At 49.6% G+C, this 13,303-nt stretch overlaps 4 protein-coding genes across 4 annotated transcripts; 1 reads left to right on the forward strand and 3 right to left on the reverse strand.

Annotated features, from left to right (window-relative positions):
- Positions 1-15: 15 nt before the first annotated feature.
- Positions 16-934, forward strand: N7500_005500 (uncharacterized protein; the record flags this gene model as incomplete). The annotated part of the gene is made up of 4 exons (XM_056676645.1): positions 16-53; positions 135-317; positions 386-741; positions 801-934. 4 exons carry the CDS (start codon positions 16-18, stop codon positions 932-934), a joined length of 711 nt encoding a protein of 236 aa, XP_056531645.1.
- Positions 935-1,510: 576 nt separating this feature from the next.
- On the reverse strand, positions 1,511-2,513 carry rsmA (putative bZIP transcription factor (Fcr3); the record flags this gene model as incomplete). The annotated part of the gene is made up of 3 exons (XM_056676646.1): positions 1,511-2,039; positions 2,112-2,347; positions 2,406-2,513. The coding sequence occupies 3 exons, from the start codon at positions 2,511-2,513 to the stop codon at positions 1,511-1,513; spliced, it is 873 nt and encodes a 290-aa protein (XP_056531646.1).
- A 1,328-nt stretch (positions 2,514-3,841) lies between these two features.
- Positions 3,842-5,368, reverse strand: N7500_005502 (casein kinase 1 family protein; the record flags this gene model as incomplete). The annotated part of the gene is made up of 4 exons (XM_056676647.1): positions 3,842-3,948; positions 4,087-5,094; positions 5,146-5,218; positions 5,357-5,368. The coding sequence occupies 4 exons, from the start codon at positions 5,366-5,368 to the stop codon at positions 3,842-3,844; spliced, it is 1,200 nt and encodes a 399-aa protein (XP_056531647.1).
- Positions 5,369-7,021: 1,653 nt separating this feature from the next.
- On the reverse strand, positions 7,022-11,637 carry N7500_005503 (putative cell polarity protein (Tea1); the record flags this gene model as incomplete). The annotated part of the gene is made up of 4 exons (XM_056676648.1): positions 7,022-9,264; positions 9,312-9,782; positions 9,856-10,851; positions 10,911-11,637. 4 exons carry the CDS (start codon positions 11,635-11,637, stop codon positions 7,022-7,024), a joined length of 4,437 nt encoding a protein of 1,478 aa, XP_056531648.1.
- Between the last annotated feature and the right edge of the window lie 1,666 nt (positions 11,638-13,303).

Here is a 13,303-nt window from a genome sequence, read left to right on the forward strand (position 1 = left end):
TCATTTCAATCCACCATGCAGGTTGAAGTCGACCCTAACGAGGATACCGAGTGGTGAGCCTATTACTTGCACATACCCCCGCCGGGGTATAAACTAAATGTAGTGTTGCTAACCAGTTATTGAATATTATATAGGAATGATATCCTCCGCCAACATGGCATTATTCCAGAAAAGCCCAAAGACCCCGAACCTCTGATCCAAGAGGCTCTGATCGCCGCACAGCAAAGGGCGCACGAGAACCGACTTGAGGACAAGGACCTCGACGAGTTGGACGCTCTAGAGGATGAAGAAGATGAAGAATTCCTCGAAAGCTATCGGTAAGCTTTTTGTCTCGTCATGCATGTATCTACAAGGGTCCCTCTTTGCTCACGGTCAAATCAAACAGTCAAAAACGGCTCGCCGAGCTCTCCACCCTCCAACAAACCAGTCATTTCAACCAGGTCTTCCCACTTCAGAAAGTCGATTATGCCCGTGAGGTAACAGAAGCATCCAACAGTGCTTATGTACTAGTCAATCTCACATCGATGGGTGGGAACGTTGAGTCGCGCGTGTTGACGGAGCTCTGGCGGGAGCTTGCTGCCAAATTCGGCGACATTAAGTTCTGCGAGATTCGTGCCGACATGTGTATTGAGGGCTATCCGGAGAAGAATACACCCACAATCTTGGTATACAAAGATACCGAGATTAAGAAGCAGCTTATTACGCTCCAGCAGTTGAAGGGTCCCCGGACCAAGATTGAAGGTAGGTTCCGTTCAAAAGGTAGGAATCAAAGAAGTGCTATATACTAATCAACTACATAGATCTTGAGCGTTTGCTCGTGGAAATTGGTGCTTTGAAGGAGAGCGATGTTCGTCTCAAAAAGCGTGATAACGAGGACGACTACAAAAAGGCGGATGACCTGAACGTTGAAGATTACGATGATGACTGGGATTGATTTCCTTCAAGGTTGCGATTGATTACTGCAAATATTATGATCAGACTTGTTTGTATATTATGAAAGTATCCAAAAAATGATGACCCTCTCTCCATGTTGGCAGGAGCCAAGGGAACGAGGCTGTAAGACATGACGCGCTTGTCGGTTTTGATATGAATTGAATTGCCGAAATCTGCCATATTAGGATCTGCTGTATCCACATCTGCAGTTGGAGGTGGAAGGCTTGAGAGTTGGCCTCTAGATATCCATACATACATAGGAATTCAATTGACGCACGGATGGTCAGCCTGGGGTTCATAACGGCGACTAGCTATCGAATACCAGTGCCAGGGGATCAATTTGCCAACTATGTAGGCAATTGCAATGACCGCAAATGAACAAACCCAAATTTGAGTGTAAATGACTCAAACGCTCCTAAATACAACCAACCCCTATATACCGAACTAACAACGAATCAGATAATCCAATCGCCATTCATCCTATTGATCCATCCCATCAAACCCAACGCTCCAAAAAACATTAAATTCATAACCATATCGGCGGTACACGTAGAAGATACCACTAACACTCAAGTCATCAAATCAATTCATCACGGTCAACAGCCGCGCTCTCCTCAATAGCCTGACGAACCTGACCCTCTTTGAAAGCAGGTCCCTGCCCATCACACTGCGACATACCCTTCAACCGGTCCGTGATATCACCAATATCAAGCTGACCACGCTCAAACAGCTCGTGTTTCTGAATGAGGTCCCACGTCGCACGCGCATCTAACAATCTCTCGCCGGTGATCGGACACACAGTCAGACGGTGGTGCGGGCTTCGGGGCGTACCAGGGCCGTCCGGCATGAAGGTGGCGTGAAAGTCCGTGGGGGAAAATTTCATTGGACCTGTGACTGTTGGCGTAGGGTTCTCGTTTGAGCTAACATGTCCTCGGTGGACTTGTGATGTGGCGCGCAAGATTTCATTCTCAGTGGTGTATTGGGCTAGTTCGCGCTTGAGACGCTCGTTGTCGGCTTGTAAGGTGCTGGATGCTTGTTCGAGGGTGTTTACTTTATCTTCAAGGTCACGGACATGTTGTTCTTTGCGCTCTCTGAATGCTCGTTGACTGTGTAACGGATGTTAGTGTTTGCGTGGGGGGTTGTGTCTTGGATCCACGTGGGTTTGATATATCACATACGCTGCTCGGTTTTGGGCCTTGCGTTTGCTTTGTGCGGGCGCTGATTCCTTTTCCTCGCTGCTGCTCCTCCCTAGGGTTGGGTCTGCGAATTGGGTTTCATCCCCGTCAAATGAGGGGCGTGTGTGCTGATTGGCAGCATCGCTGCTGGAAGCAGAGTGCTTGACTGATTCTGGCGGTGAATGCGGTGGCGGAACAAATGAGTCGATGGGGAATGAGGGATTATAGTTAGGGAAGTTCTGGTAATTATTCTAGTCCATTAGTGACAGTTTTTGAACGGGGGAACAAAGAACTCACTAGAGGGGCGAATGTATCTGGTTGCGCATGGGGTTGGTCGGGGGTAGGCAGTCCATAGAGCGAGAAGCCGGAGGGCTGTGATCGAGGGTCGTAGAAAGAGTAATCCATTACGGAATTTTAGACGGTTCCCAAGGTCTTCAACTCTTGTCGGAAAGTTAGGAGGTGAAGGTGGAAAAAGGAGGAAAATCTATTATCTGCTCAAGTTTCATGTACCGGCGGTGTTCCGTGTACAATGTACATGATTTCCATGTCATGACACTCCTATATCCCGATTCAACGTATACTTGCAGACTTTACATATCGAATAGAATCCCTTTCAAAAAGATCCATTCTAGTGCTCGGTACTTCATACATGGGCCAAACTTCGATGATCTCACCGTTTTTCTTTACTCTTTTGGGACCGGAAGTACGGATGCTCGAAGGGCCTTCCAGGTTTGCCAGGTGAATAGCATTCCAGAGAGTAAGCAAATTGAGAGTGCAATGTAGAAAGAGCTAAGAGAAATAACTTGACACAAATCGACGCATACCACCCCGGAAGCGACCCTAACCAATGTCCGTCGCCAACCACACCAGCTTCTCCCGCAAGCGGGATTGCATAAGCGACCTTCTGTAACAGAAATTTCTGCAACGTAGCTTGAGCAGAGATCCAGAAAGCCTGCAAAGCAATACTCCCGAAAGCTGTCTCCCCATCCCCTCCCTTGGCCAGATTGAAGGCCACACCTCGTCCCCATTGAGCGTCGATAGTTCACAAATTAATCGCCAGGCAAACGCAACGCAAAAAGAATCAGTAAAAGACGAAGGGTAGAGAATAAACGTCATGAGTAAAGAAAAGGGGCAAGCAATGATGGGCAGCGCATCCGAGGATGCATTCAAGGATCTCCAGTACCAGCGAGTGAACGATCCGACAAAGAAAATTGCGGTCTGACGCCGTCGTTTGCATCTCCCTTCGTCTTGCCCTCTGGTCGTTCTGACCAAAGATGCCAGGTTGTAAAGAGAAACCAAAGGGCGAAGACGTAAAAATAAGCCACAATATCAGAAGCGTTTCGAGACGTGTAATCGGTTGTCCCGCAGAACGGGTACAAAAAAATCCGAAAAGACAGAAAATTGTCGACAAGGTTTTTCGCAGGCTCAGCGCAAATTTGACCACCCATTTAGCAAAAGTTTCATGGGGCTGAAGGCGAGCAGGCGATAAACAGAGGCGAATCGAAACGGCTGAGATCGAAATCTGATCGAAAACGGGATAGGAGGGCTGTCGGGGAGTGCAGAATGAATAGAGATCCGAGAAAGAAAGAAAAACAAAGAAATATCCGAGAAGGCGAGTGCGACATGGTCCGCTCCAAAGCGACGTAGACGGGTCCCCGGTTTCTTAGTAGATAAGAATGTGAACAGACAGGAGGGCAGCTGCAAAGCATAGCCTCACTGTCATGTAAACACGATTAGTACCATTGGGCCTCCGCCCCTTCATCCCGCTTCGAACGGCCACCAGAAGGTCCATAACCCAAAGCAGCACCTTTCGAGGCAGAACGTAGCCTAACGCCGAAGACTATGCGATTAGTCAGATTCAGAACATAAGGGTCCTCCACGCCAGCGTCACGAAAAGCAAATCACTCAACGTAGGAGTTAAGAAAGAAGGGGTTCCCTACTCGGAACCAGGTTTCATGTACTCACATCCTGTCACTACCTCCCACGGCACGGTTGGTGTCCGGAGTGTCGAGAGTGCCCCGTTCGACGACCTTACGGCGCTGGCTGGAGATGGCGCCGGGCTTGGCGGCGGCACTGGCTCCCATCGGGCCAGCAGCAGGCAGGGCCTGGCGGCGTTGCTGATCCTCGGCATCCTTATCTTTCTTGGAGGCGTCGACGATCATGGCGGCGTTCTTCTGGTACTTGTAAACGGTCCAGTCGAAGACGTAGTCGTACTGGAAGGACTCGCGGACGAAGAGGTCGCGGAAAATCTTGCGCAGGTAGGAGTAATCGGGCTTGTCGTCGAAACGCAGCGAACGGGTGTAGTTCAGGTAAATGGCGAATTCGTTGGGGAAACCACGACAGAGGACCTCGGTAGGGGTGGTCATCTTCTTCTCCATAATGCGGTCGTACTTCTGCTTCTTGGTAGCAGCCTTCAGACCCTGCCAAGGGAGGGAGCCACGGCAGAAGTAGAGCATGACATAGCCTAGAGATTCCATGTCATCACGTCGAGACTGCTCGACACCGAGATGGGTATTGATACTGGCGTAACGGGCAGTACCAGTAAGATTCTTATTCTCACGGTAAGGGATGTGGAAATGGGTCTTGGGGTCACGGTATTTCTTCGCCAGGCCGAAATCAATCACATTGACCTGGTTACCACGCTTGCCAATGCCCATGAGGAAATTGTCGGGTTTGATATCACGGTGGATGAAGGACTTGGCGTGGATGTATTCGATGCGGGAAATGAGCTGATCGGCGAGAAGCAAGACGGTTTTCAGCGAAAACTTGCGGTTGCAGAAGTTGAAAAGGTCCTCCAGACTAGGTCCGAGCAGATCGATAACCATAGCGTTGTAATCACATTCGGTACCGAACCAACGAACGAAGGGAATACCGACACCACCGGCGAGCGACTTGTAGACACGGGCTTCATATTCGAGCTGGGGGTGCTTGGCCTTGACGCTCTCGAGCTTGATGGCAATCTCCTCACCGGAGATGATGTTTGTTCCTAAGAGCTATGAGTTGTGGTGCAGGGACAAAGTTAGATTTGTATCCATACCGAGATAGATGTCACCGAAACTGCCACTTCCGATCTTACGGCCAATGCGGTACTTGTTACCAACTCGCAAATCCTGCAGGCAAAGTTAGTACAACCCAGGACGTGCTGATCATCATACGGTCGTGGTATGATCCGAACGTAATATTCAAGTCACTTGGAAGTCTCCGAGTGACGAAAGAAAGAAAAGAAATCGGGGGTGGCTAACACTGACCATGGTCGTCATATTGAACCGATGGGGACACAGCGATTAGCTGTGAAAAACTTTTCTGGAAAAGAGAGAATATTAGTGTTTTCGAATTCGGGATATGCAAAGCTGAGATGGGTAAAAGGGGTGTGATTGAGGTTGAGGAAGAGAGGCGTGAGAGGGAAACAGGGAATGAGAGGGGTTGGCAAGCCTCAGGCAACTTTCAATGTTGGGAAGGGCCAGATCAACTTCCAACACTTCGAATGATGCAACGAAAATAGGCAAATGTAATGATTGAAAGTCAAAAGGTAAAAAGGTTCAAGAAAAGGGAAAAGCATCTAGACATACCTGGAGATAACGGGATCAAAAGAGCTGCCGACCGTGAAATAATTGCTCTCAAAGAAAAGGAGAGCCGGGGAGATCCGGGTGGAAAATCGAGAAACAGAGAGATCAAGGGCAAAGGGCTTTTTCAAAGCCTTTCAAAGCCTTTCAAAAGCTAAACGTCTTAAAAAGGAAGAGAGATGAGAAGGAGAAGGGAGTCGGTGAGGGTATTTTTTCCCAGGTTTAATATGCAGGGGACACGCCTGACCTCGGGTCTTGTATGTCATTGGGCGTGGTATGGTAAGTTTGGTATTGGGCATCTATACCACTTTGACAGCTGGAGTACCTATGTTGTACATGTATGAAAGGCATCTACAGATATATACACTGTGATTTGTAGAATTTGAGGTAAAGTGATTAAATATTGCATCTTTCTCAACCAGATGTATTCCGTAAGATTACACCGTCACTGGTGGCGATGCAGTCCCTCAGCTGACGGGTATGTGATCAATGAAAACTGAACAACCATAGTAAACCAGGTATCAACAGGCTCTGGAATTTGAAGAGATACTCGAAATTGGATAGATACGGTTTCCATTCGGATCATATACACTCACATTATTGCCCTCTTGCAAGCCATGGCATCCACCGTGTTCGCACTTATAGACCCTGAATTGACAATACCAGATCCTATAGTATGCGCGATTTTCCTCAATGGGAAATTTGTCTCAATCTATCTAGGGCAAACATGGGGGATTACGCCTGCAATCAGTTACTAGCTATGAAAGAAATCGAATTCGACATAGGCTAGTTTTACATCGGAAATATCATCAATGGGAAGTAAGCTTGCACCTATCGAATCGGGCTGATGACAGGTCATCATTCCCACCAGTGGGCCTGGGCATCCTAGTGTTATTAAGTGTACTCCGTACTCCGTACTGACCTTTAGGATATCCCAGTCATGGTTACCCTTAAAAAAAAAAACAACATCAGAGCCTCCACAGGGCAACTAGAACGATTTTATGACTATGGATGAACAAGGAATCCGCGTGAAATATGCTAGTAGTACAGCCAGAGTCCAGTGAACATCAGAAAACCGGGGTATAAAAAAGGGCAGCCGGGGGGTTAAAAAACGGATCAAAAACGAGAAATGGGGGGAACAAATGAGCGCAGTGGTGAAACAGAACCAGAAAAATACGCTGCGCATCGGCGAAGATGAACACAGAGGGTAAAAGCACCCATCATACGTAGAAATGAGAGTAGAACACACAATGGGGGAAAAGAAGGGTCGGCAAATACACGTGCAGAACGCTTAGACGGTGCAAATTGACATATCTCAGGGCACATGGTCGTAGAACAACGAAGAGATTTTTAGATCACGTTGGGGTGTTCGGAGTGTGAAACTCCAGTTTTCAATGGCTTGGTTTGCACATCAAATCCAACCCGGTCATCATCGTCCAGTCTCCTCCTCCATTCTGCCAAGCTATCACTCATCAGTGCAGGTCCCTCACTATTATCCTTGGTGGGAGTCCGATCCAGATCCAGCTGGTTGCTCAGACGGTAATTGCGGTTGGTGCTTTCCCAGTGACTACGCAAAGCGTCCAACTCGTTGGCAAGGGAGTCCAGAGCCATCGAACCACGATTGTCAAGGAATGTAGAGTCCTGCGAGACATTGCTGTCAGCTCGTGCCCGCCCAAGGCCACCGCTGACTGTGTTGCTAGAAGCATTGCTGTGTGTGCGCGAGATTCCATTGGTACCTTGCCCATGCTGAGATTGACGGCGGTAATGACCGACTGACGTCTGAACCTGCTCCAGAAGCATGTTGACCTTGCGTTCAGCATCCGATGCACGAGTTTCAAGGTGGGTATTTTCTTGCTTGAGCTGGTCCAGCTCGGTGCGACTTTGCTCGGCCGCGGTGAGTAAATCTTGCTTGAGACGCTCCTGTTCACTTCGCGATAACTCTTTCTCGGCCTTGGCCTGATCCAGATCTTGTTTGAGCTGTGTGATCTGGCCTTCAAGGCTGGCGATAGAAGATGAAGTTCGATCTTGGAGATCGGAAATCGACAGCTCCAGGCGGGACCGTTCAGCGTCCCACTCGGCGGAAGATGTCTGGCTGTCTGAATTCTCAAGGCTCTTCTGAGCCACATCTAATTCAGACTGGATCTTGGCATTTTGGGTCTTATACCGACTCAGCTCATCTTTCATACGCTTCAGCATCTTCTCGGTGCCTTTCACGTAATGAACCGCGGACTGGTAATCATTCTCAAGTTGCTCGAGTTTCTCTCGGAAGGTTCGGTCGGCTTCCTGCTCACGGGTTTCAAAGCTATTCTTTAGGTCGTCATGAGCCTTAATGCTAGCCGAGAGTTGTTGCTCGAGCTCGCGTAGTCGGCCTTGCTCTGGAGTACCGAATCGTGATCCGGGGGAGTCAAGCCGTGGGGACCGTCTGGTGTCGCTGCTCACTCCACGCTCACTAAGCAGATCCTTCAAAGCGGCATGTTGAACCGCCAAAGCTCCAGCCTCTCGCTGGTGAGCCTCAAGTTGTGTCTTCAAGTCCCGGTTCTCAGTGGCGGCCAATTGGCTTTCTTTCATAGCAGTCTGAAGTTGTCGGCGCAATTGCAAGCCTTCGCGGCTGGCCTGCTCCTGGTATGCTTCAAGACCAGCAATCCGTTCCTCTGCGCGCCGGAGTTTGTCTGAAGCTGCGTTGGCGGCTGCCTGGTTGGCCTTAGCTAGAGTGGTGGACCGCTCAATCTGGGCTTCTAAAGCAGCGACTCGCTGGTCAGCACGAGATCGGAACGAATCATCCAAGCCTGTAGAAGCAGCGCGTTCCAGGCCAGAAACGAAGGCAATCTTGTGAGTTTCGGCTTCTTTGGCGTGCATTTCTGCCAACTCCTCCGCATCTTTGAGGCGACGAGTAAGGTTTTCCACTTCAGTGGTGCGTTCTTCGTGTTCTGAGCGGAGCTGCAGAAGCTTTCTCTCCAGACCCTCACGACGCTCTCGCTCCTCTTGGAATTGCTTCTCAACGAGGGCTGTCTTCGCGGCGGAAACAGACACAGCTTCTCGGAGGTCATCAAAGCTGGAGCCAAAGTCTTTCAGGCGGATTGAGGAATCCTCAATCTGTGCCATCAACTCTTCTTTGTCCAAGGTGAGTTGTTGGAGCGAGGCTTCGGCCTCTGCACGCAGGAAGGCCTCTTCTCTGGAGAGAGCCTCTGCTTGGTGAAGCTCAGCGCGCAAGTTTTCGGCTTCCAGGGTATTACTTTGCATCTCAAGCTCGGCCAGATGTTTGCGGGTTGCCTCATTTGTCTCTTCAGCAAGTTCCTTGGCTTGGCGTTCTTGCGAAAGTTCGGTAGTCTGCAAATCTAATTTAGCCTTCAACTCAGACTGGGATGCCAAAGCGAGGGCAAGGCGACGTCCCATGTCGGTAGGTCGCTCGTCATCTCCATCTCGAGAAGCATCAGGCTGAGGGGTTCCCCGCTGACTACCACCATGAGCGGCGAGCTTGGCCCGAGAGTATGCAGCTTCATTGATAGCCATATCGCGTTGATGCTCCACTTCAGCAACTCGTTTCGATGCGATGGCCGCCTGTCGATCCACGGTAGCTTGCATCTTGCTGAGGTCTGCCCTCATAGCCAAGAATGCCTCAACCAGGGGCGATCCTCATCACTCAGGGCCTCGTTGGCCCGATCGTCTAGCGCGGGGTTACTGGTTGCATTGGGGACATAGCCACACTTTCTTGCGAGTGCAAGTTCAGAGGCATACCAGGCATTACGGGCCTTGGTAACCTCCAGCTCCTTTATCAACGCCTCTTGGTGGGGTGTAAGTCGAGGAGACCGTGGCTCATCACCAAGAGTCTTGGAGTTGCGGAAGTTTCGGGATTCCACTGAGCCCTCAACGCTAGACTGCCGGCCAAGGATTGATTCGTCAGCGCTGTCAATAGACCCACGCTGTCGTTGAGACCGGAGAGACCGTTGTCGGCCTGGGGCACTAATCAATGGAGCTGCCTCGCCTGCTTCCATGGCCTTGGCTGATGGCTTTTGATGCTGCGTAGGGGTTCGACGACCAGCCGATGGAGGTCCCTGGGGATCTTGTGGGCCTTCTTTCATGATTGGTGATTCTTCGCCGCCGTCGCCGCTCGCTACACGAACATCAACCGTTGGGGTGTACCCGCGATCGTTTTTGGTCGGGGTCTTGCTGCGGGGGGTTCGCACCAGGTGCAGGGCCATTGCCACGAGGACCAGGAGATGGCGCTTGACCAGGAGGGGGTGGACCGGCAGGGGCTTGAGCAATTGATGCCCGTGGTAGTCTAGATCCAGGTCCCAAATTTGGGTTCGAGCCGAACTCCCCTGGCCTATTAGCAGCCGTGCCCTGTATCATGCTCTCACGCGATGGCGTCGGTCCGCGTCGCATTTGCTGTTCTGGGCCAGCGTTTTGTGCCTCCCGAGATGTGCGCCCAGACGAGATACCTGCTTTATCAACACTTGTTTTTCTGGCCGCCGCTTCGGGGGCGCGTCCTCCGGCTTGTGAATCATTGGGGTACCGAATCTTGCTAGTATCAAGGATGTAGGACATGCTAAGCTCCGCGGGGTCCCGAGGAGCCGAGCTCGGTTCGCCCGCCATAACAATGATCTGCTTGCCAAAAGCGGTCATGCTGTGCCCAGATCGAGGGGACGGCGCAGGACCCATGTTTTGGAATGAGTACCATCGTCGAGTTGAGATGCGGAAAGCTGACAGGTCTCCCAAGTCCACGCCTTCATCTGTGCGGCCTCCAAACACATACATCACATCATTAACCAAAGCAGAGGCATGACCCTCCCTAGGAGCCGGTATGAAGCCAACGCAATCAATTTCGGTCCAGGTATTGGAAATGTAATCATAAGACCAGACATCATTGAACCACTGTACGCCGTTCGTACCTCCGAATAGGTACAGCTTCTCGTTGAAGCTGACAATGGTGTGGTTTGTTCTTGCTGGGGGAATTTGGCCTGGTGGAGGCCCACCTTCGTGACTGTTCGGGATCAGAACCTCCCATTTATTTGTTGGGCTTTGAAGTTGATTCAAATCGAATGCAATCAAGTCGTTGAAGAAGAAGCCCTCCACTTGCCCTCCGAAGACGTAGAGTTTGGAGCCTAGGATGTTCAGCGTGTGACCGTAACGCCCGGAAGGTCGAGAGCCTGGGGGGATAGCGCGGGACCATTGGCGAGAAGCTATGAAACAAAAATTGTCAGATGCATGGTAAATATGAATTTATTGATACCACACTCACATGTGTTCAAAAGGTACAGAGTGTCATCCAAAGAATCATTCTCCTCGATTTTGGTGTCACCACCAAACACGATGAATGCGTTCCCAACGAGCAAACTGGCATGACCGACTCGCGGGCCAGGGCCTTCGGACACTGTTGCAACTTGCAGACAGTTCAAACCACCACCACTGCTTTCAATCATCCATAGGTCACCCTTGACGGTTGATCCATCGATCAGGCCTCCCATCATATATATGTCTCCTTCCTTAGATGCCACCGAATTGATTGCTGCTCCATAGCGAGGAAACGGGTTCATTTGGGGAGAGGAGAAGTTTAAACGGCGTTGCGACCATGGGTAAAGGGATGAACTGGGGCTTGGAGGGGGATCCCGTTGGGTGGTTGCTGGGATCTTTGCATCTGTTGTAGACATTAGAGCTCTGTCCTCGTCAAAGAGCGACCAATGGATCACAAAACAGATACCCACCTGTGATTCCGAATCTGCTCTCTGCCGCGATCGTACTGCGTCTGGACTCGTCGGGCTTGTGGCGGAATGTAGGGAATTGCTGAAGCTACCGCTTGGAGTTGGCGTCTGGGAATGCATGCCATCCCCTTTGACCCCGTTGGCCATATTGGGCGATCCAGTGGATGGGGCACCCTCGGAAGTGTGGACATTTCTAGTCGCCGGGGGAAGTGCAGCCGACTGCTGGCTCTGCTGGGCGTGAGCCTTCTTCTTAAACAAAAAGGCCATCGTAATTATGTGGTCGTGGTCGGTCGTATCTGGGGATCTGGCGCAAAGTCAAGCTGCGCCGAAGTGCGGTCTCGATCCGACACCCAAAAATCAAAGGAATGGCGTCGTCCCGAGGGATGAAGTGGAAAATCCGAAGAGATAGGGGGAAGTTGTCTATTTCAGATGTGAAGTGGGAACCAGGAACCACTAGGAACCATAAAACGTTCCATGCACAAGCCGCTCAACGTCCCCCCAAAAAAATAAAAGTGGGCAAGGGGAGACCTCTAAAGAGAAGCATTCGCACTGGGGACTCGAAAAATCAAAGCGGCTAAAGCCAAGGCAAGAAAGGGGGAGGTGGTAGGGAAATGTGAAAAGCGAAGATGGAAGCCGTTTCAATTTCCCGGAGATGCTCTAAGTCGAACTAGTCTTAGTTTCATTGAACGTGCATACTCAGGGGCATGCTATTACTCGAATATTTAAAGACATTCCACTTCTTTGATTTAATTCAATGCTTGTTCTACTAGATATGTCTATATCTATGCACTCCGTACTGCTTACAGTGTATTATTTCCTCATTTTCCCCAGTCTCTCTTTTTTTTTGCCAGCCTCCAGGAACCGAGGGGGGTTTCACATTCCACTATTGAGTATGGTATATCCACACTTCTTTAGCCTTCTGATAGATATCAGTAGGTCAAAGAAAGTAGGATGTAGAATAAAAAGAAAAGCTTTCACAGCAATGTTACAAAGTCTTCAAAATGTTGGACTACATTCAATCTTATCTTTCAAGGGTTGAAATGCCATTCACAGGCTTGCTAACCCTAATCATCACACACACTATCACACTGCAATGGCTATTTGCCGGGCCGAGGACACGGCCACAGCCTGAACAACTGCAGGTCCAATGATAATGTATCCTAACACTGCATTCCCCAATTCCACACGGCGATCCATACCCCACAATGTGTAGAAATACCAATTGTTCATGGATTAAGCCCGTACAACATGATAATTAGGCATGTGACCTGATGAATGTCAGCTCTGGAATACCTGGGAAGAAAAAGAGGTCAGGGTGTCAAAGCTGAGAGAGGGAAGGAAAAAGGGGGTTCCCATGCCTATCGAAATAATACGGGCGATCTCTCGTGTTCCGGTTGGGCTGTAGGTATGAACCTCTTGACACTGACCGGTTTTTTTTTGGCTATAATCTATTATCATTGGTTACATACTATGTTGTATACGTCTGAGTATATTGTATATTTTTAGTCTCCTATGTTGTTTGTTGTATAAAAATCGACGTGTCAGATTGTAGATGTCCATCCTTCCCCCAGTGAAACCTTTGATATCCCCCTACCATTGCTGTCTTAGACATTTCCAACCATGCGATGTCTCTATTATTATATAAGAGCAAATATCGCAACCTTGACATGCTACTTGGTAGATATTTAGCTGACTAACAGGGGCTTCGTCCCACCTAGGCAGTCCGGAAGGTGGACTTCCCTATGTTGTACTCCATGATGTAACCAATGCTTATACCCATATTGGAGCATTATTACCACTAGATTCTAGAGTATAGATGCATAGACTCTAAATACAGCCATAGCCAACCTTCTTGGAACAAAAAAGAAAGAGAAGTCAGAGATAAGTCATGATCATTTTGTGAAAAGCCTACAGATGTGTACCCCGTACACGT

Source organism: Penicillium coprophilum (assembly GCF_028826855.1).
Source record: "Penicillium coprophilum strain IBT 35676 chromosome Unknown utg000004l_segment0_segment0, whole genome shotgun sequence".
Classification (NCBI taxonomy): Eukaryota; Fungi; Ascomycota; class Eurotiomycetes; order Eurotiales; family Aspergillaceae; genus Penicillium; species Penicillium coprophilum.